This window comes from Molothrus aeneus, chromosome 5, assembly GCF_037042795.1.
Source record: "Molothrus aeneus isolate 106 chromosome 5, BPBGC_Maene_1.0, whole genome shotgun sequence".
Taxonomy (NCBI): Eukaryota; Metazoa; Chordata; class Aves; order Passeriformes; family Icteridae; genus Molothrus; species Molothrus aeneus.
This window is the reverse complement of record NC_089650.1, coordinates 66,103,218-66,129,294: the sequence shown is the minus strand read 5'-3', so window position 1 is coordinate 66,129,294 and position 26,077 is coordinate 66,103,218. Positions and strand designations below refer to the sequence as shown.

The window sequence follows — 26,077 nt, the reverse complement described above, 5'->3', positions numbered from 1 at the left end:
GGACATTCCTCATTCTCCTTTTGTTGCCACTCTTACATTACCTGCTGGACTTGCAACAAAGTGCTGATTTCAAAACTTGATATATTTTTTAAGTTTACAAATGGTTTTTCCATGCAGAATCTGGCTGGAGAACTAATGTTTGTCTGCTGTGGATGAATTTGTGATCAACAGGGTAGTGGCCATAATTTCATATCTGGTTTTAGACTGGAGCAACATTTTCACAGATTCCCTATTTTGTCTGTCTGCCCCTTCTGCCTGAGCAGCTTTGGCAGTATTTCATTGAGAATTTCTGCTAAATATGGGTGTATGTAAAATAGAGGCAATGAGTTGCTTGTTTTCCATACCTTCAGTTTTGCATTTCTTCTGCAGTTTTCTGTGTCAAGTTTGCTTTTAGAGTGATAAAAAGACACATAAACAAATACAAACTGGTAAAGATTCAGTATAGACTCACCATATATATATTAGGAAAAGGAGTTCAACACTAATAAAAACTTGGACAAATTAAATTGACAAAGCTGCCCCATTACCTTGGCAAAAAGTCCCTGTCAAAAGATAAACTTTAAAGCTAGAATGCATGAAAGAGTCCCCAGATAGAATTAAAATTTAAACTGATTCTTGAGAGATAAGCTTTTTTTAAATCCACCTCTTTGCTGCAAGTCAGGATTTTAAAAATAAATTTCCCCTTTAAATCTCTTGAGCGATTTTCATTTTTTGCAAGGCCGCACTGCTGGTGTCCTGGAAAAATGGAGAGTTAGAGCTTTATCAGTTGGTGCCCTGAGGTATGTGGCAAAGAAGCTAAATCCTTGAAGATTAGCAAAAAAAATGCAGCACATGGCAATAAGGGGCTTATATGACTACTAGTATTAGTTCAGGTGAAAGAAGTATTGCTTATACATAAAACTGGACAAATCCACTGACAATGTATTTTTAGTTAGCTACAAAGGAGTCTTATATTGCTGGACTTTACCTCTTTGGTGATTTGGGAAGCTTAGTAATCCACTGTAAATGCTCTTCTGCTGGCCCCAATTCCCAGTATTACTCCAGAATGCTGCTCTTTCGTTTTAACCCCTAAAAGTACATGTTTCCTTAATTTAGCTTTTAGATCACACAATGACTTATTTAGGCAGCAGTTGTGCTGCAAGAGCAAATGATCAAGTTACAGCTTGGACATTTAATCTGCCACAGTGCATCCACCTCGGAGGTGTAAGCACAGCCTGGGAGATGAGTTTGTGGGCTCACTGCAGTTTCAGCTCCTGATGGCCAGGAGGAAATATCAGAGTCCCATTTCTAATATTGCTGTAGTTAAACAAAAACTGACTCAGCTGTAATGTTCCCATTTTTGAGCCTTGTTGTAGTTATTACCTTTGTGCACATCCAATCCTGTTGGGTGATTGAGGCTTTTTATCAAGTTTTTCCTGGAATTTTGCCCCAGGCTGCTGAAAGGTACAGAGCAGCAAACAGAGCACTGCATAAATGGCAGAAAACAGAAGCTGAAGGCTTCGTGCTGGGCGTGTTTGGTGATGGCACCAAGGAGGAGAAGCTTTGTCTCAGGGCTTGCCTGCAGCTCCGTGCCCTGCAGTGGTGTTGGGTGCTGCCCTCAGAGCCAGAAAAGGAGATCTGGGGCACTGCCTTGTGAGCTCCTCCAGATGAAAAGCAAACACTTGGAGCAGTTACACCCCATTTGTAGTCCAGAGATTACCAGGCACGCTGTAGGAGTGACTGAGCAGCTCAGGGAGCAGCTGCTGACCCAGTTTCAGCTAACCTTAATAAGCTGAGCTGGAAACTAAAGTAGTTGAGGAACTGCTTCATGAGAAATGGAGCCATCCTTGCATCAGGGCAGGGCTTGCCAGAGCTGCCCCAAAGTGAGCTGCCCTTGCTGCTGTGTCAGAATCCTGTCATCAGTGTAGAGGAGGACCAAGCTCTGCAGGGTGTAACTGTGAATGCTGTTCAGTTTTCTCTCCAGTCTAATGATGTAAACCCTACGCACAAACTCATGTTGTAAAAAGATGCTTCCTGTCCTCTTGTATCAAAGGAAAAGATTTAGCATTCTGGTGGAGCCCTGTTTTCCTCTCCTGGCAGACTGTGATGGTGGTGTCTGAGCACAAAGAAGTGGTTTATGTGCTTTTCTTCTGCCCTGTGAGCCCACACCACCACTGTTTAGAATGGACCAAGGACCTTTATAAATGGCATGGGCATCTCTCTGTGCTGTGTGCTGGAAGCTGCAGCAGCAATGCCTGTCCTGAGATGTTTTGTATTCAAAACAGGCACTAAAGAAGGAGGAAAAACCTGCAGGAAAAGAGGCGAAATAGGCTGTGCAAAGCCATAGTCCTGAGCCTGCAGTAGCCAGGGTTCAGTTTCAGTCTCTAAGCAGTGGGTGATGTTACAGGTTAAGATGCTGGGAAAATAGAGAAAAGACTCACCTGTGGAAGATGGCAGTGAAATTGTTGGAGGCATTTGAAACTTCAGAGGAAAAAAGCTCTTGCAACACTTCAGAGGAATGATGTAACAAGAAATGGTTCTACATAAACGAAGAGTGCAGAGGGGCCTGTGAAATCAGCTAATCCATATCCATGGAGAGCTGCATTGCAAAGCACAGTTCATTGTGTCAGAGCAGGAGCACCACTCAGGCTGCTCTCTTTCTCTCTCTGGCCTAGACATCTCCTGGAGAGCAGCTCCAATTCTTTTGCCAAAATGCATGAGATTTTGTCATCACCTTTCTCAAAATAAGTCCCACTTGAGCCCTTCCACTCTGGCCTGCTCTCTCCCACACTGCATTCTGTGCTTTGCATTGGTTGTTTGCCCTCCCTTTTTCTGTGAAAGGTTTATGAAACTGGAAATTTGATCAGGTTTCCATTTAGTTGTATGCGTATTAGTTTTGTCTAAGCTCCTGGAGCAGATTCAGCCAAGTGGTTGTTTTATGAAATATGGTGACACACATGCTCAAAATGAGATCAGTCTCCATCTCAGTTTTTATATGTATATCTCTCTCTATATAATGTATATATATTTGTCATATATGGACATAAGTTGAATAATGAATGCCTGGAGAATCATTACAGTGTCAGCTGTAGCATCTGTGGTCATTCTGGACAGGTTTTGCAAACCAGTAGCTCAATGGGAGTTGGTAATTTTGGCATATACTGGTTCCATAAGTTCAAGGACATATTCAAATGATCTAAACTCTACCAGATACCAAGATTGGAATCCCAGGCCACTTGAAAAATAGTCATTAAAAACCTCAGCCTAATTGCAGTAAAATGCAGTGGCTCTTATGCCTGTGTGGATAAGAACTTTCATAAAGTATTCAGTGTTGGTGAATTCACCTTGGAGTTTATTTGCTTCCTTTGTCTCTCCTTTTGATTCAAGAGACTCATGGTACATTTATATGATGAACCTGGGAAATAACTGAATTTGAATCTCAGAAAAATGTGCAAACACCAATAGGTGCCTGACAAGTTTGAGCACTAAGATCAAAGCATTTCATGTCACTGTTTAGAAACAAACTGGGAAGTTTCATGTCTCTAGAAAAGTACTTAATCAGGAAGATTTGCTAAGAAATTGAAGGTACAAATGGAGCAAAATTTGAAGTTGGTTTCTTTTAGCTTAGGGTTTGTATTTGTAATTTCTGGAGCTGGGTCTCCCTGCAGACTGAGACCCATCCACGCCATGGGACAAAGTGTGAGAGAGCAGTGATTAGTCTGTCATAGTTTTGTTTCATTAAGGTGATATACTCTGGTTAACTCCATCAGTGCTTTCATGTAATTAATATATTTTGGGAGTCTGCTTGCAGTCTTTGATTGATGATTGTGTTCTCCTGTACAGATAAAGGTGGAACCAGTTGTTCCAGCTCCATCTCCGGTTATTCCTCGGCTGACTTTAAGAGTGGGCGCAGGCCAAGACAAGATGTAAGTACAAATAAATCCATCTGTGAGGTGTGTGCTCACCTCTGGCACTTGTGGGAGCTCTTCTTTTCAATAGGAAAAGCTTAAAAATTAGTGGAAAATTACATTTATACAGCAAAGTGAGACTCATCACCTTCCATCCATCCTACTGTGTGTCCCATTCCATGTCTTTCTAGGGCATGGATTACAGGACTCCATCTGGGCTGGCATGATGCTGCCAGTGACATTTAGTGAGGTTTCTGTAATGGATGCTTATCCAGAGTGTAACCTACAGCTAAATTTCACAACACTCCCCAGCTAACAGTTGTTTTATGCTTTAAAACATAACAGTTGGAATTCCTTTATACACATCTGTTTTATTATAACTGTTGATGATTATTCATGAGTGTGCCTAACGCATTTCAAGTGCTGCTTCATTAGCTCCCTAATTATTGGGTGCTGTTGTACAAATAATAGTTACTTTGTACTGGATGAGCATAAATAGGGTGATCCCTATCCTGAGATCATGCAGCATAAACAGGAGGCTGGAGAGGCTGGGGAAACCATGCGTCACCGGGCTTCTTAGGCTGCTCCTGTCTTGGATGTGAAGGGTTTCTTTTAATCAGGTTTTTCGTGTTGATTTCATGGCACAAAGCACACTTTCATGTCCAATGGTAAACATGAGCACACACAGATCTTTCATTTCCATCCCTCACATTAAATACTGCTAATGCAGTTGTTTCTCTTCTAGACCCATTATGAACCAAACCCCCTAAACATTCATTTGTCTGCTCTAGAAGTTAAATGGGATTTTGATGATTATTTTCTTTTTCTCTGCTGTCCTACTTCGCCCCAGTAGGTAACCCTGGCTTTTACTGGTTTGAAGCTGCTAAGGGACTTGTCATTCCTTGGTTTCTAAGGGACACTCACACCCCAGTTATTGACCATTTTTGCTTTCTTCCTTTCACAGTATTTGAGTGTGATCTAAAATTTCTGTGCCTCAGGTTGCTGTACAAAGTTCCAGTTCTCTCAGAATACTTGTCTGTCCTGCTGAGCATCATTTGAATGTGCATGGCTGGACATGCTGTCCCTGGAAAGCCCACAAATCCATTTTCCTCCTTGAGGAGACATGGATACTTTTAATTTCTTCTTTCCCAAGGACTGTAGAGTGTTTATATGGGGTAAATTAACTCATATTTTCAAGGCAGAACTTCTGAATTAAAATTCTGAAGCCATATTTTAGCACCAGTTATCTTTCAAAGTTATCTCACTGCAGTTTTTCTCATACCCACACACATTTTGAGAGGGGACTTCAGGCTCCATCTGTTTGCTTCAAATCATGTGGGTGCATCATTTTCATCCCTGCCAGCCCTTGGTCTGAGATACTGACATCTCATTTCATGGGCTTTTGGGAAACTGTTTATTTCCAGATTCATTTTTACATCTTTAGTGGCACCTTGGCCCCCATCTGAGGGCCTCATAATGGGCAGAAATAAATGCTTTTTGATGTGTTATAGTAAGGGAGAGTTAAACTTATGTTTCATCTGTGTTGCTAATGAGGTTCTAAATATCTGGCAATTATTATATAAAAATGTTGTGTTTCAATTGGCCTGTCTCTGGAGTTAACTGGCATGGGATTGTTTAAGGACACTATGAATCTCCGTAGAAAAGTGCAAGGAAAATTTTTAGGGATTCCTAGAATTTGATATGAGTAGAAACTAGATGGAGAAATTGGTCATTTCAGTTTTTCAGTTTCTCTGTTAGAGAAAAAAGCTGTTTGGAGGCTTTTGGAAGTACCCAAGCACCTGTTCAATTGGAAGTTGATTTGTTTGGGGGAATGTCATACAGAACATCTTTAATAGAAGCACTTACAGATCTTCATGCGGCACAGGGCTGTCAGGAATCTGAAGCAAAAGTGTCAGATTGATGGTGCATGGACTGGAGATTCACATCACCCCATAAACACAGCACAGCCCCAGCACAAGTTGGCTGAGTGACACAGCAGCAGTGAGCAAAATGCCTTTGCAGTGCAGTGAGCAGCTGGGGCTCTTCAGCCTGGAGAAGGGAAGGCTGTGGAGAGACGTCAGAGCCCCTTCCAGTGCCTAAAGGGCTCCAAAAAAGCTGCAGAGGGACTTTCTACAAAGGCATGGAGTGTCAGGATAGGGGGGACTGGCTTCTAACTGACAGAGGGCAGGGTTAGATGGGAAATGAAGAAGAAATTCTTCCCTGTGAGGGTGGTGAGGCCCTGGCACAGGGTGCCCAGAGAAGCTGTGGCTGCTCCTGGCTCCCTGGAAGTGTCCAAAGCCAGGTTGGACATGGCTTGGAGCAACCTGGGACAGTGGAAGGTGTCCCTGCCCATGGCAGGGGGTGGCACTGGATGATGTTTAAGGTCCCTTCCAACCCAAATAATTCTATGATTTTATAATTTTACTTCTTGACTCCTCTGCTTGGTCCAGTGTACAAAGCAGTGATGGCAGCAGCAGGAAAGTCTTTTCTCTTGTGTTTGTGAATAAAAGTCCATATTTTTCCCAGATTCAAAGTTAATACCTGCATTCAGACTTGTCTGGAGTGCAAATGTTCTTACAACATGCATCAGCTCAAAAGAAGTGGCTATTAACACCATTGGGTTAATAGACATGAAAATGTATTATTGCTGATGGATGGACAAACCAATATTGGAAAAACTGTCCTACTTAAGAGTTTTTTTGCAAGTGTTTTAACTGCACAGTAAAACAAGAAGAAGGTAGATTATTATCAAAGCATTTCCATCTTAGTTGTAAACAATTACAGCAATACTTGCATGGATGCCACATTAGAAGAAATTTACTGGATTCCATTCTAATGCAATTAGAGCTAATTTTGTTCTTTAAATGAATAAAAGGTCAGCTAGTAAATCTAGTTTATCTCAAGTCCAGGCTTCAATAAATTGTTTTATTTAATTTGTTGTAAAAGATCTTATCCTTAATGGGCCTTGCTCTTATTGGTTTGCTTGGGTTCTAAAATATTTAAGACCACTTTTTTAGATATGATTTGAATGATATGTTGGAAGGGTTTTCACTTTCTTTTTTTTCCCATTCCAGTGTTATCAAGGTAGATTGCTAACTGAGTTAGTATAGGAAGGAACTGGTGATGCTATCTTTTTGCAAAACAAAACAAGCAACACAAAAAACACAGACTTTTAAATTTTAAATGAACTGCAAATGATGAGTAGGGTTTAATACTTTTATTCAATTACATCATGGCTTCTTTTTGTCTTGTTATTTTTCCTAAGCACTATCATTTCTCATACACATAAGTTTTTTAAAATCATATCTATTGATAAGGTGTTGACATTCCAGCTGCTACTACAGCTGACATAAACTTCAGCAAAAGTACATGCTGTAATGTTTGATACTGCTGATAAATTTATGCTCCATTTAAATATGGCTTTTAAGAAAAAACACATGGCTGCTGACACTAATGCCAGACCACAAAGCACAGAACTACTCACTGGGTGCTGTTTCAGTGCCCTGGAAGCAGGATATAAGTTTTTTGTGAAATTAGGTCTCTAAATTTATCTTAAATTTCAGACTTTTGCTCCAGACCCATATCATAACTCTGCCATCAGCAGGGACCCTGGAAAGCAGACAGGAAGAAGGGGAAAGACAGGCATTTTAACAATGTTTAACTGGTAAACCTGACCTGCTGCTCTAATGAAATTGCCCCTTGTCTTCTATATTTTTAAAGTGAGTAGATACGTGACTTTCTCCAAAAACAAATCACACACATGCTCAGATACCTGTGTGTGGATGCCTATAAAAATGTATATTAAATAACCTGTGGATTGTAAGATAAAATCCTAAAAGGATTAAGGGATGCAAAAAATTTTGTTACCAAGATACTTAATTGGACCCACTAGAAATTTAATTACATTGTAGGATATTATCAGTCCAAGGCCAGCTTATTTTTGTGTGGAGGCTCATTCAGCTGCATGATAAAACCCCCATGACAAAGGCCATGAGCAGAACCAGCTCACATCCTGTGTAGAGAATCTCAAAACCAAGGGTCTAGATGGAGGAATTATACTGTGATCATAGATGTGATCTCTCTGTGTAACATCAGTGACCCAGAAGAATATTTTTGGGACTAGGAGGACAGGACCTAGTTTATTACACCAAGTTTCTTGATTAGATCTTCATCTAAGAACTTCTACAACCCCCACAAGGAAGAATTTTTTTCCCAATATCCAATCTAACCCTGCCCTCTTTCAGTTCTGTTTGCTCAAGAATTTGTTAAGTGCAGCATGAAATTTTAGTAAATCAGTTCTCCACTCATACTTTTTGAAATCCCACAGAACTATAGAATGTCACCTGTAGCATGCAGAGTGCCACCAAGTGTATACTCACCAAAAAAGATATGCCTTAATGAGGCATCTTCTATCTACAACAAGCTTAATTTACAAAAGAGTTGAGTTGCAAAGTCTCGAGAGATTGAATTTTCTTGGGAAAACTGCACACACATATCCACAATCAGACTTTGAAAGGTCATGACACCAAGAAAGGAAAGAAGAAGAAGAGGGTTTTAAGTAATGCGTCCACATGCTTCTTACTGGCCTGGCTGAAGAAAGAAATTAGGCAAGGACTGTGTTGGTGCTCCCCAAAACTCACTGGGGATCTGAGTTGCTGCTGTAACATGAATATTTGTTCTTTTAAAAATGTTCAAGCTCTATGTGAGTTTGGGAAGAAAAGCTGGATATCCAAGACTTTGCTGCTAGTTTGAGTTAAACTAGAATCCTGCCCTGTTCAGTTTCCAAGAATGCACCTGATTGTTACAGAATCATCTTGGGTGTATATTCAGGAGCTTCAGTTTTTAATAGAGTTGTTCTCATACAGATAAATCAATGAAGAAACTTTTGAACCTTGGGTGCTATTTAGTGGTACACTAGTCAGACTTTGATAATTTACATTATTGTCTTCATAGTGTTTGCCCACAAAAGCTCCCTGTAATGGGGTTCATTAAGCTCCCTGTGCAGGCATATCCAAATTGTTTGCCTCCAGCCTTGGCTCCCTACATGTGGCTGGGGAGGGAAGGATTGGCTTTTTATTGACTTGTCAAGCCTTAGGTTTGCATTACCAGCCAAGTAGCTCATGACCCATTCCATTTATTGCACTGTTTTGTGGTGGGGAAACAGGTAAAGGAATCCTGCTGGAAGCCCCTCCCTGTGCACGTTTGGATGAATAAGGGCAGTGTTTGGAGCAGTTCAGGCACCGTGACCAAAGCCCTGGACAGACAGAGTGGCAGCAGCGTGGGGCCATTGTGGGACACAGCTGTGGGCAGTGTTGGTTACCCTGTGAGACATTGCTTATCCAGGGGAGAGCTCCAGAGGAGAATTCATTGAGGAATTAAAGAGGAGGCAGGGGGAAAAGAAGTAATACTTCAGAGAGTTTGGTGTTTTCTGAGACCCCCGTCGTTGAAAGGAATGATGAATCTGACTCCATGTTCTCAGGCTAATTTATTAGTTTATTAATTAATTTAATATTTAATTTCATTTCATGTGTTTATTTATTTATTTGTTTGTTTGTTTGTTTATTATATTTAATACTAATTAATTTATTAATTTATTATCTATATTATATTAAAGAATACTAACTAACCTGTACCAAACTATACTAAAGAATACAGAAAGGATACAGACAGAAGGCTAAAAAGATAATAATGAATCTCGTGACTCTCTCTCCAGAGTCCAACATAGCTTGGCCTCCACTGGGCCAATAAGTCAAAAACAATTCACATGAAACCAATGAAACAATCTCCTCTTGGATAAACAATCTCCAACCACATTCCAAAGCAGCAAAACACAGGAGAAACAAATGAGATAATATTGTTTTCCTTTTTTTTTTTCTGAGGCTTCTCAGCTTCTCAGGAGAAGAGTCCTGGACAAGGAGATTTTTCCAGAAAATATGACTGTGACAAGGGAGAAAAATGGAGAAGGGCTAACCGTTGTTTGGGAAAATTAAACAATAGAGCACAAGCAGTAAAAGTCTGTGTTTATTGCTGTGCTAATGGGCATCCCAATTATTTTAGCAGGGAAGGGCTGTGTTAACTGTGCATTGACAGAACTGCTGCTCTGGGTGTCAATCCAACTTGTGCTGTAAAAGAGCATGTAATGGTGAAATCATTTTTGATATGATCAATAGACCACCTAAGTGAGGAGGCAGAGTAATGAAAAATGATCTTGCTCCTCTCCAAGGTGTGCTGAAGGAATTCCAGTGATCTTTACAGCTTTCATCAATCTTTGTGAGTGTATTTACTGACATACCCACATTTCTCTGTTCTGTGGTCTTTTAAATTATAAGAGCTGGAGGACTGATTTTTGGTGCCTTTTGAAATGCTGAATGTATTTTAATGAAGATACTGTCTCAGCTATGATTCATATTCCTTTCCCAATTGTTCTTTTTTAGTGTAACATATTGGCCCAAATCCTGCTGTAAAATCCCCATGTGTGGTCCTGTACCCATCCAAAAAAGGCTCTTTCACTTTGGTGGAGGTTCCCCAGCCTCTCCCTTGCTGCAGGATTGCAGCTTTTACATGGAGAAAAAAAAAAAGTGAAGAATACCATATCCCTTTTACCAAAGCAAGTAAATGATCATTTTGTTTATATTTCTAGAGGTGATTTAGCACAGCTTCTTCTTCCTTGAGCATGAATTAAATTTACAACTTCAGATGTAGTCCTTAGGTTTTTTTCTTCCTTCTATTTTATTTAATTACTGAAGCCACCCCAACTAATTATTCATCCTGTTTATGGTAGGCAGTAGTCTGTGGCAAATTATTTTCATTTTGCTGCTGGCCACATTGAGTGATGACTCTAAAAGTGAATCCATGAAAAGGCTTGAGTCATTAGAAAACAAAACAACTTACTGTGAGATTCTTTGATTTTGCTGCTTATTGCTCAAGAGTAAAAAAAAAAAACAACTTGTATACTGTATACCACAATTAAAAAAAAATACTTCAGGCAGGTTTAGACACATGAGGGAATTGCTTGTGTAAATGGCCATGAGCAGCTGCCCTCATGAAGCACAACAGAAACTGATCAAATATGTGTGAAAGATTAGAAAGGCAGATGGGTATTTGTTTCAAAAATAAACTTTCCACAGAGGATGACTGCAAGAGAAAGGTAATGATTTGTTCTTGACTTAGACAGAGTTGCTTCTTTTTATTCACTCTTTTACTGAGGTTTTTAAACAAAAGTGAGGAAATTCCATAGACCCAAGGATTTGTGGGATGGTTCCTGGGAGCTGGGTGTGGACAAGAAGACCATAAAGAAATAGCCACAAAAGAACAGATAGTCCTACCTGAATTTAGTGAAGTTGTCCTGTTAGCAGTTGATCTTTAGCTGTACAGAGTCTCCAAGTCCAGGACCATCTGTCTTACTTGTTTCTTTCAAAAACAAGCTTGGTAACAAGCTGAAAATTACAGCTTTAAAGATTTTCTAAACCCATACTGGTACAACCTTCTGGTAGTTCATACAATTCATGTTCTTTACCAGTTCCCACCAAAAAGGGTGGATATAGGACTGGTTTATGGGCAAACTCCTAGATCATGCATCCCATAACATTTCCCAAAACAAATGACAATAAAAGGCAGTTTGCTGGGAACACAGAAGAGAAAGTTTGCAAAGAGCTCATTGACATAAACATGTTTTACCAGGTTCTGGTTTTGCTCTTGAGAACTCAGCAGAAGGGGTTGGTGCCAGGTGGTTTTAACATTGAAGATGTTTGTTATTGATGATAAGGGAAAAAATAAGATGAAAGATACCAAGACGCCACGCTACCAGCTCAGTTTTGTTTTGTCAGACTGGCAATGAACCATCCAGAGGTGTAAGTCAGAATGGTGAGAAAATGGGAGGGAGATTTAGGAGTCATCAACTGAAAGGTGCTTGTGGTTGTTGGGAGAAATACTCTGGGTGTAACAGATACAGAGGCTGAAGGCCAAGGGCAGAAATCTGTTTCGCTTAAAGTAATGGGAAAATAAACAGTAGAAAACCTGTAATTTAATTTCAACAGTGCATGTGTCCATAAAGCAAAGGAGTTGGCTGGAAATGTCAGCTGGACTGAATGTCCAGGTGTTTGTGGGGCTTTGCTATAATGTTAGAATAGTAGAATCATAGAAAAATTTAGGTTGTAAAGGACATCTTAGATCATCAAGTCCTACCATTAACCCAGCACTGCAAAGCCCATCACTGAACTGTGTGCACAAGTGCCACATCTACGTGTCTTTTAAAGCCCTCCAGGGATGAGTCACTCCACCAGTGCCATGGGCAGCCTGTCCCAGTGCTTCATAACCCTTTTCATGAAATATTTTTCCCTAATATCTGATCTGGACCTCCTCTGGCTCAACTAGAGACCATTTCCTCTTGTCCTTTCACTTGTTACTTGGCAGAAAAGAGCAACCCCGACCTGGCTGTACCTCCTGTCAGGGAATTCTAGAAAGTAAAAGTCCCCCCTGAGCCTCCTTTTCTCCAGGCTGAGCACCTCCAGATCCTTCAGCTGCTCCTGGTCCTCCAAATCCTTCCCCAGCTCCATTGAAATGGAGAATGAGCTCCATTGTGTTGATCTCCATGTGCACCACTGAAAGTCAACACACTTTACCTGGGAGAGGCAGGCACCCAAAAAAGTGGATGTTATCTTGGAATAAGTGCTCAAAGTTCATTTTCCTTGATAGAGAAGAATACCACATGGCAGCTGATGTTAAAGTGCTGAGGTCTTTTCACTTGGAAAATTGCTTGGGGCTTCCTTGGAGGTTTGGTGCATTCTGGCATTCCACAAACTCACAGGTTGGTCACAGCATGTGCTTGTGGAGCTTCTGTTTGCCAATATGACTTGTTTGCACAAAATAAAATATTCAGCAGGGCATGAAACAGCAAATAAATTTCCCTTTGTAAAAGTAATATGGGAATTAGCCTACATTACAGAGCTTAAATCACGCTGATTCTCCTCCAGGGCTGGAATAAAATTTCCAGAATCACCTCTTATCTTCGAAGAATCTAAACCATATGGAAATTTCCTGATTTCCTTAGGTGTTTTTGACACTCTTAACCATAGGTCTTAGAGGGTTTAGGGTTTTTCTGGTGCAACAATCTCAGTTCCAGGTGTGAGATTTTTCAGTAACAAAATAGTTACATCAAGGAATTTATATCCATAAGGGAATATCAAAGCTAAGAGATAATATGATGATTGATAATCGAAGTGAATTGCACCAGTTTCAGTTATGTCAGTGCAGTTGTGTCATTTTCCTAGACACAGAGACCCATTTAGCTCCTTCTCCTTGCTTAAAAATGGGTCATGGGTTCAGAAAAGAATTAGGACTTTTCAGATGTTAGTTTTTTCCCTCTGGGCACAGAAACAGCTTCGTGGGAGCTGAAACAAAGATTACTGTGATTTTTTGACTGGGCCTTTCAAATTTCTGATACAGCATTTTTTTGGAGCTCATTGCCCATAGCAATCATTCTGCCCTGTGGCCCATATCCTGTTTTTGAAAAGCCATTTCCTTTTGGTGTACATCTTTCCTCTGTGTTTAGGTGAAGCAGTCCATGGGGCTTTCAGCCGTAAGGATCAGAATTAAATCAAATAAATTACTTCCAAAGATAGGAAACCATTTCACACCTTGGAGCTTCATTTTGCTCCAGATGTAGCATGTTACAGCTCCTGCCACTTAGAGCTGATTAGAAACCAACTGACCTGTTGCAACACTTCAAATCTTGGTAGAATTTGCCCTTTGCCTGCAAGCTGACACTTGGTGATCATCCTCTTTGGGTTTGGAACTATAACTGTGAACAGGGTGATTGCCCTGGAGTGATGATTAAAAGGGATTTTTATTCACTCTACCCTCCTGAGAAACAGAAAAACTTCACTGAAGTTTTCTTTTCTTCCTTCCCCTTAGAGCAGTGTTGGACACAGTTTTAAACCAGTAGATAAGCATTGAATCTTTACTGTGGGGGTGGTGAGACACTGGCACAGGCTGCCCAGGGAGGTGGTGGACTCCCTATCCCTGGAAGTGTTCAAGGTCAGCTTGGATGGGGCTCTGAAAAACCTGGTCTAGAGGAAGATATCCCTGCCCACGGCAGAGGGGTTGGGGCTGGAAGATCTTTAAGATCCCTTCCAAGCCAATCCATCCTTTGATTCCATGAGATCTGGCTCCTCAGCTGAGATTCAGATATTTCACACTATTGTCTTGGCCCCAGCACAGCCTTGATGTAGTTGAGCAGAAATGGCAATGGAAGATCTCATTATCTCATTAAGTTCTGATATTGGGTTGAAATGCTGTTTGCACTGGTACAGATTGTGAGAAAGAAAAATAACTTCAAAATGCCTTTGTCAGGAAGCTTTATGCTCTGCTCTTTCAGCAAAAGGAGTTATAGAAAAACAACATGGAAAAATAATTGGCAATCATGGTATTTGAGGATTTCTCTGTCCTTCCACTTTAAATTTCACATCCCTTAGGTTTTTTTCCCCTTTTTATTGTGTTTAGATGTTTTCTTGGTTACTACCAGGCACTCTGTGACAAATCAGTGCATGTGTTCAGTGATAAATACACTGAAGCTCTGTCAGCAGGACAGCTCCTGCTGGCATTTAAAAAGAAATCCAAAGTGAATTCAGGTTGGACACAACCAAATATGCAGTGTTTACATTAATTCTGGGGTTTTTTTCAAAGGGAATGGTAACTTATAGTCACGATTTATGGAGGCTCTTATTACCACATCTATTCCAAAGGTTTTCTCACATCTCCTTTATTTTGGAGGAACTGTTTTGATTCAAAAACAACTTTTAATTGACCTTTTATCTTTCAGTGTAGAATCTGTTTGTGGTACATTGCTAGGCAAGCAGTCTGCAGAGAAATTCAGTTCTTGTCTCACGACTCTGATTGTGGTGGTGGTGGTTGATGTTCATTTGTGTTTGATTTCTCAAATGAAAAATACTCATTTGGCCTCAGTTTTAGAGTTCTTTGATTGGTGTGGAGAAGGAGGAAAGTTTGTTTTATGTAGCATTGTACTTGCAGACTAAGTGATGATTTTGGACACATGGAAACACATTTGGGAAAGAAGGTAACAACATGTGTGTGGTAATGTCCCAAGGAAGAGTTTAAATCCCAGCAGGTCTCAGGTACCAGGAGGATCGAGGCTCTGCTGCAGTGAGAGCCGCCTACTTGCAGTGAGCTCTGTGCCTCAATTTTCCTGTCTATAAAACAGAGCTCATAAATCTTGCCATCATTTACATAGTGTTTTGATATCAGGTTTCTCTCCAAGTCTGAAGTAACAGTAATTATTAGTCGTGGGACTGCTATTTCCCTTTGATTTCTCCCCACCTCCATATTCCGTGTGTGCAGCCCCTTCTTCAGGACAGGCTAAACCACCCTCGCTGAGATTACTCCATCACCTCTAATGGTGCAGCACAAAACCATTCATTTCTCCACTCTGGAGTCTAAAGTCTCTGAACTCCATTAGCCCAAGGGAGTGGTAGGCCCAAGCGTGCTCCGAAATGCCGATCTCCTGTTTTGATAACTGAGCTCTAAAATCAAGATAAGCTGCCCTATATACTGAACATGTCCTAATTGCACACTTGAGGCACGCCAGCCAATCGATGAGCGTGTGTCGCTCCCTAATGAATATTTGTGTTTTTGGAAGGTTTCACATGTGGTGTTCCTTGCTGCTTCTGCAGTTATGAGCAGAGTGGCTTCGAAGACCCTGTGCAGGAGGAGAACCTGGCTTTAGACCAAGAAACTCTGTCATTTAATTTCATGTGTTAGCTGGGCATGGTCACTCTTATTCAAATTGTATTAGCTAATACTTCTTTCAAACTGTTTACACTGTGTGCAAAGTTGTGTTTAAAGCCCTATTAGCTAATACATCTCCTAGTCTAGACTTGGGGAGGGTTGACTCCCTGGAGAACTCGTAGCAGGATTTTGTTTACTTGCAGGAGGTAGGAGAGGGAGGCAGGGAAAGAAGGGGCAGTGATGTTTGAAACCATCCAAATTACTTCTGCTGTGCCAATATTTTGCTGTCAGTCCCTATCCCCGCTTTTATTATAGCTAGGAGTTTGTTTATTGAGAGATGGCTCTCCAGTCATGAGGATAACTTTGCAAACCAGGGGAGCATTGGCACCAACCAAGGTCTTAGGCGTTCAGCATTGGGAGCCAGAGCTGTCTGTGGAATGGGGAAGACACAGAAGAAGCATCTGAGTTGGATCTGAGTTGGGTATGGCAAGTCTGGCAGGAGCCCCAGGAGATTTTCACTGAACCATAAACACATCATGAGTCAAAGAGAAAACTTCCTTGGTGAGAGATAACAGTGGGATTTTGGATGTTCCCCACTTAACAGGAGAAGGAGGCTGGTTTTGATGGCCTGATAGAACTTCCTTCCTTCTGCAAGTCACAGACAACATAAATTAAGACTCCTGTACTTTGACTCACAGTCTAGCACCTTGCTGACACATATACAGAGCCTGAGCCCCAATTTAGGTACCTGCAGCAATCACTGGGACATATGTAGTGTGAATGTCTTCAGTGTTGTTGATGGAAGAATCGTCTATCACCCTTTAGATACCACTCTTTGATTTTCTTCTCCTGTTCATTCATAGAATGTGTGATGCTGCAGCTGGGGGTTAGGCAGGACTACCAAACTCATTGCTCTTGCTTCCTTTTACCAAGTATGTTTTTACTGTAACTAGCCATAGTTCTGAGTTTGTAGTGCAAGTGGCATATCTTGTGAGGAAAAACACCATTATCTCAGCCAGGCATTACATACTGTATTATTCCAAGCCTTTCTCAAATGATGGCTTGGAATTTTATTGACTTGAAATTCGGACAATGTCTCCAGTCATAGTGATACTGCTTTGGAGTTGTAATAAACTCTAAAGTTGAACTTAGAATTCACATTGACAGTGGAACCAGACATTCCTTGTTCTCAGGAGTCGTTGCAATTTGATTTTTGTCGTGGTTTCTCTAATGATGTCTCAATTTTTTACCTTCTTAAATGATCCTTGCCCCTGGAATGTCTAACCTTTCTTTAAATCACCCTCTTCGTACAGTCCTGTCACAAATCAATCACACTCCCACAGTTACCATTCAAATATAAATAAATTAGTTAAATGATTTACCAGAATGTGGTAAAACAAATCAACCTATCCTGTGTTTTGTTTGAGGTTTTAGTTGGTTTTTGGGTTGTTTTTGTTCTGTTTTTTTAAAACATCCTTTTCCTTCTCTTTATGTTTCTAACCTAGAGCCTTGTAGTAAGGGCTTTTTCTGGCTTGTCTGTGAAATTGCATGCACATCAATAACACTGTGTATCAACAGTCATTAATAAAGGCTGGGTCCTCTATGTATCCCCCTTCCTGGGCAAGATTGTTCTATACAGTGTATTTACTAGAGCTACATCCTGTCTACTTCAGCTACTCCAGTAAGGAGCAATATTTTAACTGCTGAGTGTATAGTGTGCGTCATTTATTTGTCCTGACTAGATCCACTGCTGATTTCATAAACATTTGGGCAAAGAAATACCAAACTAGCAAATATTTGCAGAACCCCCTAATGTAGGATCTTAACAGGATGATATGGTCTCTCAGTTGGAAGATTAAAATCAGTGCTGTTCACAGCTGATTAACTTTCCTTTCTAATATTTCCCACAAATTGAGCTAATGCAATAAAACTTAACGAAACAAGGTTTAGTAAAGCCACAGAGAATATTTATAAGACAGTGAGGTACAGACTGGCTCAGGGTGTCCTGGCATTCACTTTGTAATGGCTCTGTGCTTTATCCTGTAAATGGATGGGTGCAGCAATGACAGCAGTCCTTGTGTGGGGTTGAAACAGCCTCTGTGGTGACTCCAGGCTGACATGAATTAGCTGCTCCATATTTTCTTTCTCTCTAATGGGTGATTGATCATTGCTTTCTCTCCCATCAGCTCTAACAATTCTCAATGTTGCTCCTACAGAGTCATCAGCAAAGTGGTGTCAGCTCCAGAGGCCAAACCTTCCACTCCCGTGGCGCGGCCCAAAACGCCTCCGCCTGTGCCGTCACCGGTGCCAGCTCCCGTTCATGTCACCCCTCCTCCAGTTCCAGCTCCTCCTCCTCCACAGGCCACCATCTCACCTGTCCTCATCCCACCACCCTCCCCAGCCGTGTCAGCAGCTGGAGGCTCCAAAGCTCCCGTTCGGAGCGTGGTGACCGAGACCGTCAGTACTTACGTGGTAGGTGACACATGCCATGCTCTGTCCCATGCCAGGGGCATTCCTCCCTGGAATTGGTGAGCTCATTGTCTCAAACTGATGGTTCCTGGATTCCTGATGTTGCCCTCTGTTAAACTGCTATTTATCCAGCCCTTGTTTCCACACACATGTTTTGAGGGGTTAAAAACTTGATTGAAATGCTACAACTTGGACTGAATTTTTCCTTGGTTTCCATTTCCAAATTTAAGTTCCTTCTAACAAGTCCAACTATATCCCATATGATATTTTCTGCTAACTGAGCTAGAGCACTTTTTTTTGGAGGTAGAGGTTTTTTATAGGTGCTTTCAAAAGTGCTGAATTGAAACCTCAAATGTCAGACTCACCATAGATTTTGCTGTCAGTCAGGTAAAGTACAAAACCCTCATACAACATCAAGAACTTGACTTAGCCCTCATTTGAAATGTGTAGAGTCCACTAATCTCTTTCCTGGTTTCCTTGACATACAGAAATTGCAATGTTTGTGCATCTCAGAAGTTTGTAGATTGTTCATTAGTCTGCACTTCATTTGTGCATTTGACACGTGCTCTGAGCTTGGCCTGTGTCTGGCTGCATTCTTCATTCTTTTAGAAAATTCTCTTGAGTAACATGGTGTAGGAACTGCATTCCCTAAAAGAATGTGGCTATATGTCTGGGTAGGACAAGGCTTGCTGTGCTGCTGAGAATTTCTGCTTTAAATGCTGTGTGAAATGAAGTCCTGAGCATTCCTGATGCTTGAAAAGCAACACAAGGGTAGCAGTGTTGTTATCTTCCCCATCCTGGCTGAATTCCAGCTTGATTGGTGACACCTTGCTTAGCTGCAGTTTAAAAATCTCACCATTTAAAACACCTAAAGCTTACTTTTATTACAGAGTTTGCTGTGCTTGAATTGCAACATATGCATGATTTTTAAAATTTTTATGAATCTTGATTTAGTATTGATTTCTAATACAAATCCACCCTGCATTTCTAATGGAAAGGTGCTTCCCTGCTGGACTTAAACTGCTGTATCATGTTACTGCTCTCTATTTAAACAGCTGCTACATTTCACTCCTGAGTTAGTTACAGCACTGGACAACATCACACAGGCTCTGCATATCCTCAGGGTAGGACACAGCCTCACCTCTGGTATCACAGTGTAAACCCACAGTCACTCTTATTATTACAGTCACTAGTATTGTTGTCATTGATATTACTACAGTAGTGCACAAAGGTTTCAAAATTTACTTTAAGAGAAAAACACTTCCTAAACGCTCAACTACATCCCATGTAGTAATTTTCTTCTGTAATTGTGAAAAGAAATAATTGAGAGATTATGTTAGTTTCAAAAAGAAAAACCTAGTACTGTGCCTAGGTACTTCCAGTGGTAACACACTTAGCACCTTTATGGAGGATTCAGAGGATATGGAGGCTCCAGATCATTTTTGCTTTCCACAGAACCATAGATTATCACAGAATAGTTTGGAAGGAACCTTAAAGACCATCTTGATCCAACCCCTGTGCCACAGGCAGGGACACCTTCCACTCAACCAGGTTATTCAGAGCCCCATCCAACCTGGCCTTGAACATTCCCAGGGACAGGAAGTCCACCACCTCTCTGGACAACCTGTGCCTCACCACCCTTATTGTAAATATTTTTTTCCTAATACACAGTCTAAATCTACCTCCCTTCAATTTAAGACCATTCCCTCTTGTCCTATCATTCCAGGCCCTTGTGAAAAATGATGTTTTACAACATTAGAGGTGAAACCAAGGCTTTACTGCATTAGGACCCAGCTATGGGCACAAGCAGGGAGACACCTGATGTGACAGATTTATAAGTCAAAATGCTCAGAGAGAGGTTGGGGTAGAAGAAAATGATTAATAACTATTAGCCTCTTGTATGAAGGAAATCCAGGAGACAGAATCATTTTGCTCAGATCACATGGGAAAGCTGTTCTAGAGATAAGAGTGGAGCCAGTGTGACAGAGGTGCCCAACTCCCTTGTGCAGGGGAGGAGAGGAGAGTGATTTTATAGTTCAAAAAAGAAAGGATACACATCTCCCTGTTGGATAGCATCTCAGTGCATGTGCTCTGCTCATTAGCTCTCAGTGGTTTGTACAAGCACAGCAATCAGCAATCCCACTCTGTGCCTCCTTGCATGACCCTTGGGTCATTAGGGAATGAGAAGTTATGCAATATTTTTAATATCCTTATTCAGCAGCCCAAGTTCTTGTTTAACAAACAGGCAGAGGTTTCTGTGATTATAGACCACCCTGCCCCTCTCCAGCCCCTGAGAGCCTGAGGCAGGCATTCTGCAGAGGAAGAAAACCCCTGAAAATTAAGTTTGGAAAAGTTAGGGTGTCTGTTTTCTGATGGGGTAACATCTGGCAGTGCTGCCTACACCCAAAACAAACAGCACCAGAAATGAGGTGCCTGTGCTGGGGGATGATGGGGGTGCAACCAGGTGTTCAGGCAGGTTTTGTAGCCCTCAGCCCAACATCCCACAACATCCCTTCTCTGCAGCACTGTGGCACAGCATCCCCTCTCTTCCCAGCAGGGTTATCCCACCAAAATGCCTCTGCCCCTCTTCACTCTGAGCCCAGACACTTCATGTTGGGAGCAGATGCTTCTCCAGCAACTTAAAATGACTTTGCAGATGTGAGATTAGATGTTAGATAGGAATGATTATTGCAATCAATCAGCTTGGAAATTGAGTTAATTTTATGATGGTGCCTACTCCATATCTCTGTTGGGAAGGGGATTGTTCCCTGGTTAGTATTTCAGGGACTTGTAGTTTTGAGTTTTAAACCACAAAAACATTCAAGGCTTTAAGAAGAATCAGGGAAGAGTGATGTGTTGGTTGCAGCTCTGGTACGTTCCTATTGATTTTTCAGGAAGTGGTGTAAGATGTGCAGACCACCGTGTAGTGGCATTTTTTTTTTTTTTTACTAAGAACATTTGGGGCTTTTCATCTGCTACTTTTTAATATTGTGTTTGTAAGCTGTACAGATAGCAAAAAGTTATTGCCTGAGATATGTGTAAATGCACAAAAGCTGAGAACAAAACAATTTCTGCTTTTGAGATTCAGCGATAATGTGCAAATCTTCATAAAGGAGCGATGGAGTCAGGGTAATGCCCCAGACATTTTGTACTTTGTGTTGTTAATTGAACTCCTCTAGGTGGATTCTGTGACATTTTGCTTGTATGTTTTTAGCAAAGAGCTGTTCAAGAACCACTGGAAATCTAAAAATACAAACAATGGGTCGAGCAGGATATAAACATTAAAAAAATGCATATGATGAACCCAGTGAGCAGCTGCCCAGTACTGTAAATGATCTGCCTTTCTTGTTTCATTTACCCTTTAGTAAATTGTACTGCGACATAAATGTCATAAGGGGAATGGAAAGTTACTCAGTAACAACTTTTTTTATATCCTGATCTTATCAGCTCGTTGGAGTTGAAGACTTTGGCTAATAAGTAATGCAGCAATACATACACACAGCGCTGTATATTTTACATGCACATAAGAACTGTTATCTTACGCAGGAGGCTGCCGTGGCTCCTGCTTGCCATTAACAGGGTCGAATTTTAAAAGTATAGACAGAGAGGGAATTGTGTCCTTAAGCCCTGGCTCTGTGTGTGAATGCCTGTGCTTAGGTTGGGTGGTGTAACTGGCTTTACTGGTTTACAGGACAATGCAGGAAAATACATGATTTTGTCGTCATGAGCAGTGTAGGAAAATCAATTAAGACGTAACACTGAGCTCTCATGATCAGAGAATTCACACATAACAACAGGGGCTGCTGAATGGCTTAGCCAGATAAGCAAGAAACCTTTTTTTTTTTTTTTTGGTGTTTTTTTTTTTAATGTCAATTTTCCTGCCTGCTTAGCCCTGAAAACCAGCTAACTTTGCTTTTCTTTGCACCAGATCCGAGACGAGTGGGGTAACCAGATCTGGATCTGTCCTGGCTGTAACAAGCCAGATGATGGCAGTCCAATGATAGGTTGTGATGACTGCGATGATTGGTATCACTGGTAAGTTCCTCTCATCCATCCTGCTCTGCCAGTGCCTGGCAGATTGGGGCTATATTATTAAAAAACCTTTTTTTCCTAATAGTTCATGACGTTGGGAATATTTAAATAGCTTTACTGTGTCCAATTTAATAATCTGGAAGATATTTTTATCTCTGTTGCTCTGAAATTTGAAAAGGCAGATTTTAAGCTGTGAAGGAGAGTTACTTTTTAATTAATGGGCATTGGTGATAACGGTTGTTTTTGAAACTGCTGGGAAATACTGCTGATTCCGGTAATTTTGTGAGAACTACAGGATTATGAACACAGTGTATACAGATAGACAGTTCAAATTATGAAGCATTGTATGAACAGTAATATAAATGTCAGCTCTTATAAAAAGGTTAGGGGAAATTAATCACTTTTTAGGCAATTTTTTTTAAAAGCTACATAAAATCATAAGGGTTTTTTGCAGATGCGTTAAAGAAGCATTTGAAATTATTTTCAATCTAGTCTATTACACCTGAAAGTGCACTCATATTTTCTACTAAAACAACACTTTTTATCTGAGTATCCTTTTGATACTTCTCTTTTGTTTCAAAGCAAGAGTTCTTAGGTTTTGATCATTATATTTGTTAAGATAATTGCTGTATTAATTCAAAGGCCAGATCCAGTCTTCCACTGGAAAGTTGCATTTTTTGGAGTGAGAAACAAAAGCAACGTTACTTCACGGAGATGATGTGATATTTTCCTGTCCTTCACAGGCCTTGCGTTGGGCTTACGGCTGCACCCCCAGAAGAGATGCAGTGGTTCTGCTCCAAGTGTGCCAACAAAAGGAAGGATAAAAAACACAAGAAGAGGAAGCACAGGGCACACTGAAGGCTTGGCAGGGACTGAAATCGTGCGGTCACCGCGGCACCTCCCGCCCCGACTCGGCTGCAGGAGGAATCCACCCTGCCAGGGTCGTTTGTGTCCCTGCAGTGAATCAGGGGCGAGGAGATGCCATTGCTCAGGGGCTGTTGGGTTTCACAGACAGTCCGAGCCCAGGGCATTGGATTTTGGTACATTCTGATGCTGTTTCTTCCCCCTGGCAAGGGGAGTTTGCACAGAGCGCCGTGAAGGCTTCGGTGGTTCCCGGGACTGCTCCTGCTCCTGTGGCTCAGCAGCAACACGGATGAATGTTGTAAATACAGATATCTGTCCTATTCTTTCTCAATTTGTTATTAATCCCTCTTGAACCTTTGCAGTAAGGTGCTGAGAGGAGGAGAAAATGTAAATTGCAGTAAGTTGTAAACTGAGACAACCTTCTGGAATGATTTCTGTAGTCTGGATACAGTTCAGCCTCGACTCTTGCTGAGCCAGATAATCATAATGTGGAAATAAAAAGTGGCTGGTAAATATTTTTGTGATGAGAATATATGAAGCTTTTTTCCTTGATTTTTAGTACTAACATAAAATAAACATGTTCAAGCTTTTGTGATATATCTTCTATTTTTTAAAAAAAAAGTTTCTATTGTGTCAATTTTTTTCTTCCGTGTGAATTTCTTTTGGTGGACCTGTAATATATTTTATACATTGATTTTTAGTTTGTTGGTTTTTTTTTTAAAGTCTTTGTCAACATAACTTTTCATTGCTTGTACATTTCATCAGTGTGTAAAAACACTTCCCATTAAAAGATTTTCACACATGTAAATAGCTGATATTTATAAAGTAATTTTTTTTAATTATTTTTTAGGGCTTGAGGATTTTTGTTGTCGTTTGCCCGAGAATACAAACCTAGCAGCTACTAAAAGCCCGTGTGACAAACGCCTGTCCTCATGGCTGTGAGGGATTGGTGAGCTCTGCCCCAGCTGTGTGTGCACGAGGAGGTGGCCAGCACCATAATTAGGCCTTCATTCAGATACTTAAACATGTGGTAACTTCTTAAGAAGTGAGTAATCCTATTGCCTTCAAGGAGCCTGTTCCCACACTTGGTTATACATGTGCTTAAATGCCTTCTGAATTGGGAGCTTAGGCCAGGGGGGCTCTGCACTTCTGGTGGCAGCTACAGCATGTTAATCTGTAGCTGGAATGGACTTTTTTTTTTTCTCTTTTTTTTTCTCCTTTTTCTCTTTTTTTTTTTAAACAAGTGGTTAGTGAGTTTGCCAAAAGCATCGTATTTAGGTAGAGGAGATTCAGGTGTGTTCCTCTGCTTTGTGCATCCCCTTGGAAAGACCAGTAAACTGGATCCCAGACACATTCCCCCTTGAAAATGTGAGAGGAAGGTGCAGAGAAACTGAAATAAAAGTCAATGTTAGATATTGTAGTGCAATGGGTCTCAGAGCTAAATAAGAATAAATCTTGAAAACAATTTATGCCTTTTGTTTTCTAATCAATTTTAGATTGCATTGGTTAATTTGGGGATATTTGTATTTTAAACCAATGCAGTGAGAACGTCTGATGTTAGAGAAATATGACCCTTTAGCCTGTTGTGCAGATATTAAGAGTTATTTTTTAAATGCATCCAAATTGATATTAATGAGAGTGAATTAGTCATGTTTTTAAAAGTACCAGTCTAGTTAGGGAAATTAGGCTTTGCTGATAGAACTGTTAAATTGCAAATCAGTGGTGATATGGATGAAATTGGTTTATTAAAAGTGCACTGTTACCTGCTTTGTTCAATGCCATCTCGTTTATATTCCGTCCCTGTTAATTACCAGTCAAGAAAGTTCTTGGGTTTGATTTTTTTATTCTATTTTATTTTGAATTGTTGGATGTTGCAATGCTGATTTTTGGTTTTTTCCACATGTAATGTGCAGACATACAAAATACGCCGTCTTTGGTCATTTCTGGTTGCAATAATAAAGAAATTAGCTTTTGGTAAGTTGTTTATGCATTTCCTCCTCCTCTCCATGAATCAGAACTTCTCACATTTAATCAGCTGAATTACTCAGGATACCATGGGAGGGCTGAACGTGCCCTATTGGATGGCTGTTCAGCTCTTTCTCTTCATGCTTGGCCTTGCTGCTGCTGGGTTGGTTTCTTAACCTGGCTTTTATGATTTTATAAATGACCCCTGTGGCAATAAAACCAAAGCATCATTTTCAGGAGGCTTGTGTGGCTGAGGGGATTAGTAACAGGAGAAGGGGCCCTTCACCTCCGGGTCATTAGTTTGAAGCCACACTTGGTGCTGAGCCTGCCTCCCTTTCACTTATGCTGCTGTGGATCAGGAATCAGTGGCATTAATGAATAATCATTCCAGAAATGGTTATCCCTGAGCAATGTGTGGCTTGGACCTTCTTTACAGCCCCTGGCCCCACCCAGCACTGAGCCAGCCCAGTTCCTTCCCCAGACCTTTGTGTTTGCTGCTGGTAACTTCACAGGTTGGGTGTCTCTCCATAAACTTTGTGTATGGAAAGTGAGGGAGCAGTTGGGGCTGCTCCCTAGAGTCACTGCTTGATTTTGGGGTTGGGATATGAGTCCTTTTATGATTTGTGTTTTGGACACCACCATCCATCAGAAGAGGGCACGGTGGATGGGCTGCAGGTTGGTTTGTTTGCTGCATGTCATGGGAGAGCATCCAAGTCTCTGAATGGTTTTCCTGCCTTAAATGCAGCTTCAAGGGAAGCATCAGTGGGTGATGTGGAGTTTAGAAAGTAAAGAATTAAAGAGTTTTCAGTGAGGAGACACCTCACCAACTGCTACGCTATAAAGAATAGACAGGTACAATTTTCCCCCTTTATGGATGCACCATGTGTAGTGGATTTAAGCAGGACAGTGAGGATGGGTCGTAAATATTCAAGAAAAGAGCACAAAAACTACTCCGTGAGAAAAGCTTGTTGAATCCTGCCATTACTCTGGGGCCAGATTTTTATCTGGAGTCAGCTGGGAGTCAGTTGGAGCTGTGTCAGTTTACAGCAGCCCAGGAGCTGCCCACTGGCACGGCCGGGGCTCAGCTCCATTTGGAGAATTTTTTATCCTTTTTATCC

The 26,077-nt window shown here is 41.0% G+C and overlaps 1 protein-coding gene across 1 annotated transcript in view; it reads left to right on the top strand.

Moving 5' to 3' along the window:
* The window catches only part of TAF3 (TATA-box binding protein associated factor 3), a 115,950-nt gene extending 90,978 nt beyond the window's left edge, over positions 1-24,972 (top strand). The window contains exons 4-7 of the mRNA XM_066551039.1: positions 3,823-3,905; positions 17,846-18,101; positions 22,027-22,133; positions 22,874-24,972. Of these exons, the coding sequence (XP_066407136.1) occupies positions 3,823-3,905; positions 17,846-18,101; positions 22,027-22,133; positions 22,874-22,988 (561 nt within the window). The 3' untranslated portion in view covers positions 22,989-24,972. The remainder of the gene's footprint in view (positions 1-3,822; positions 3,906-17,845; positions 18,102-22,026; positions 22,134-22,873) is intronic.
* The last annotated feature ends 1,105 nt before the right edge of the window (positions 24,973-26,077 follow it).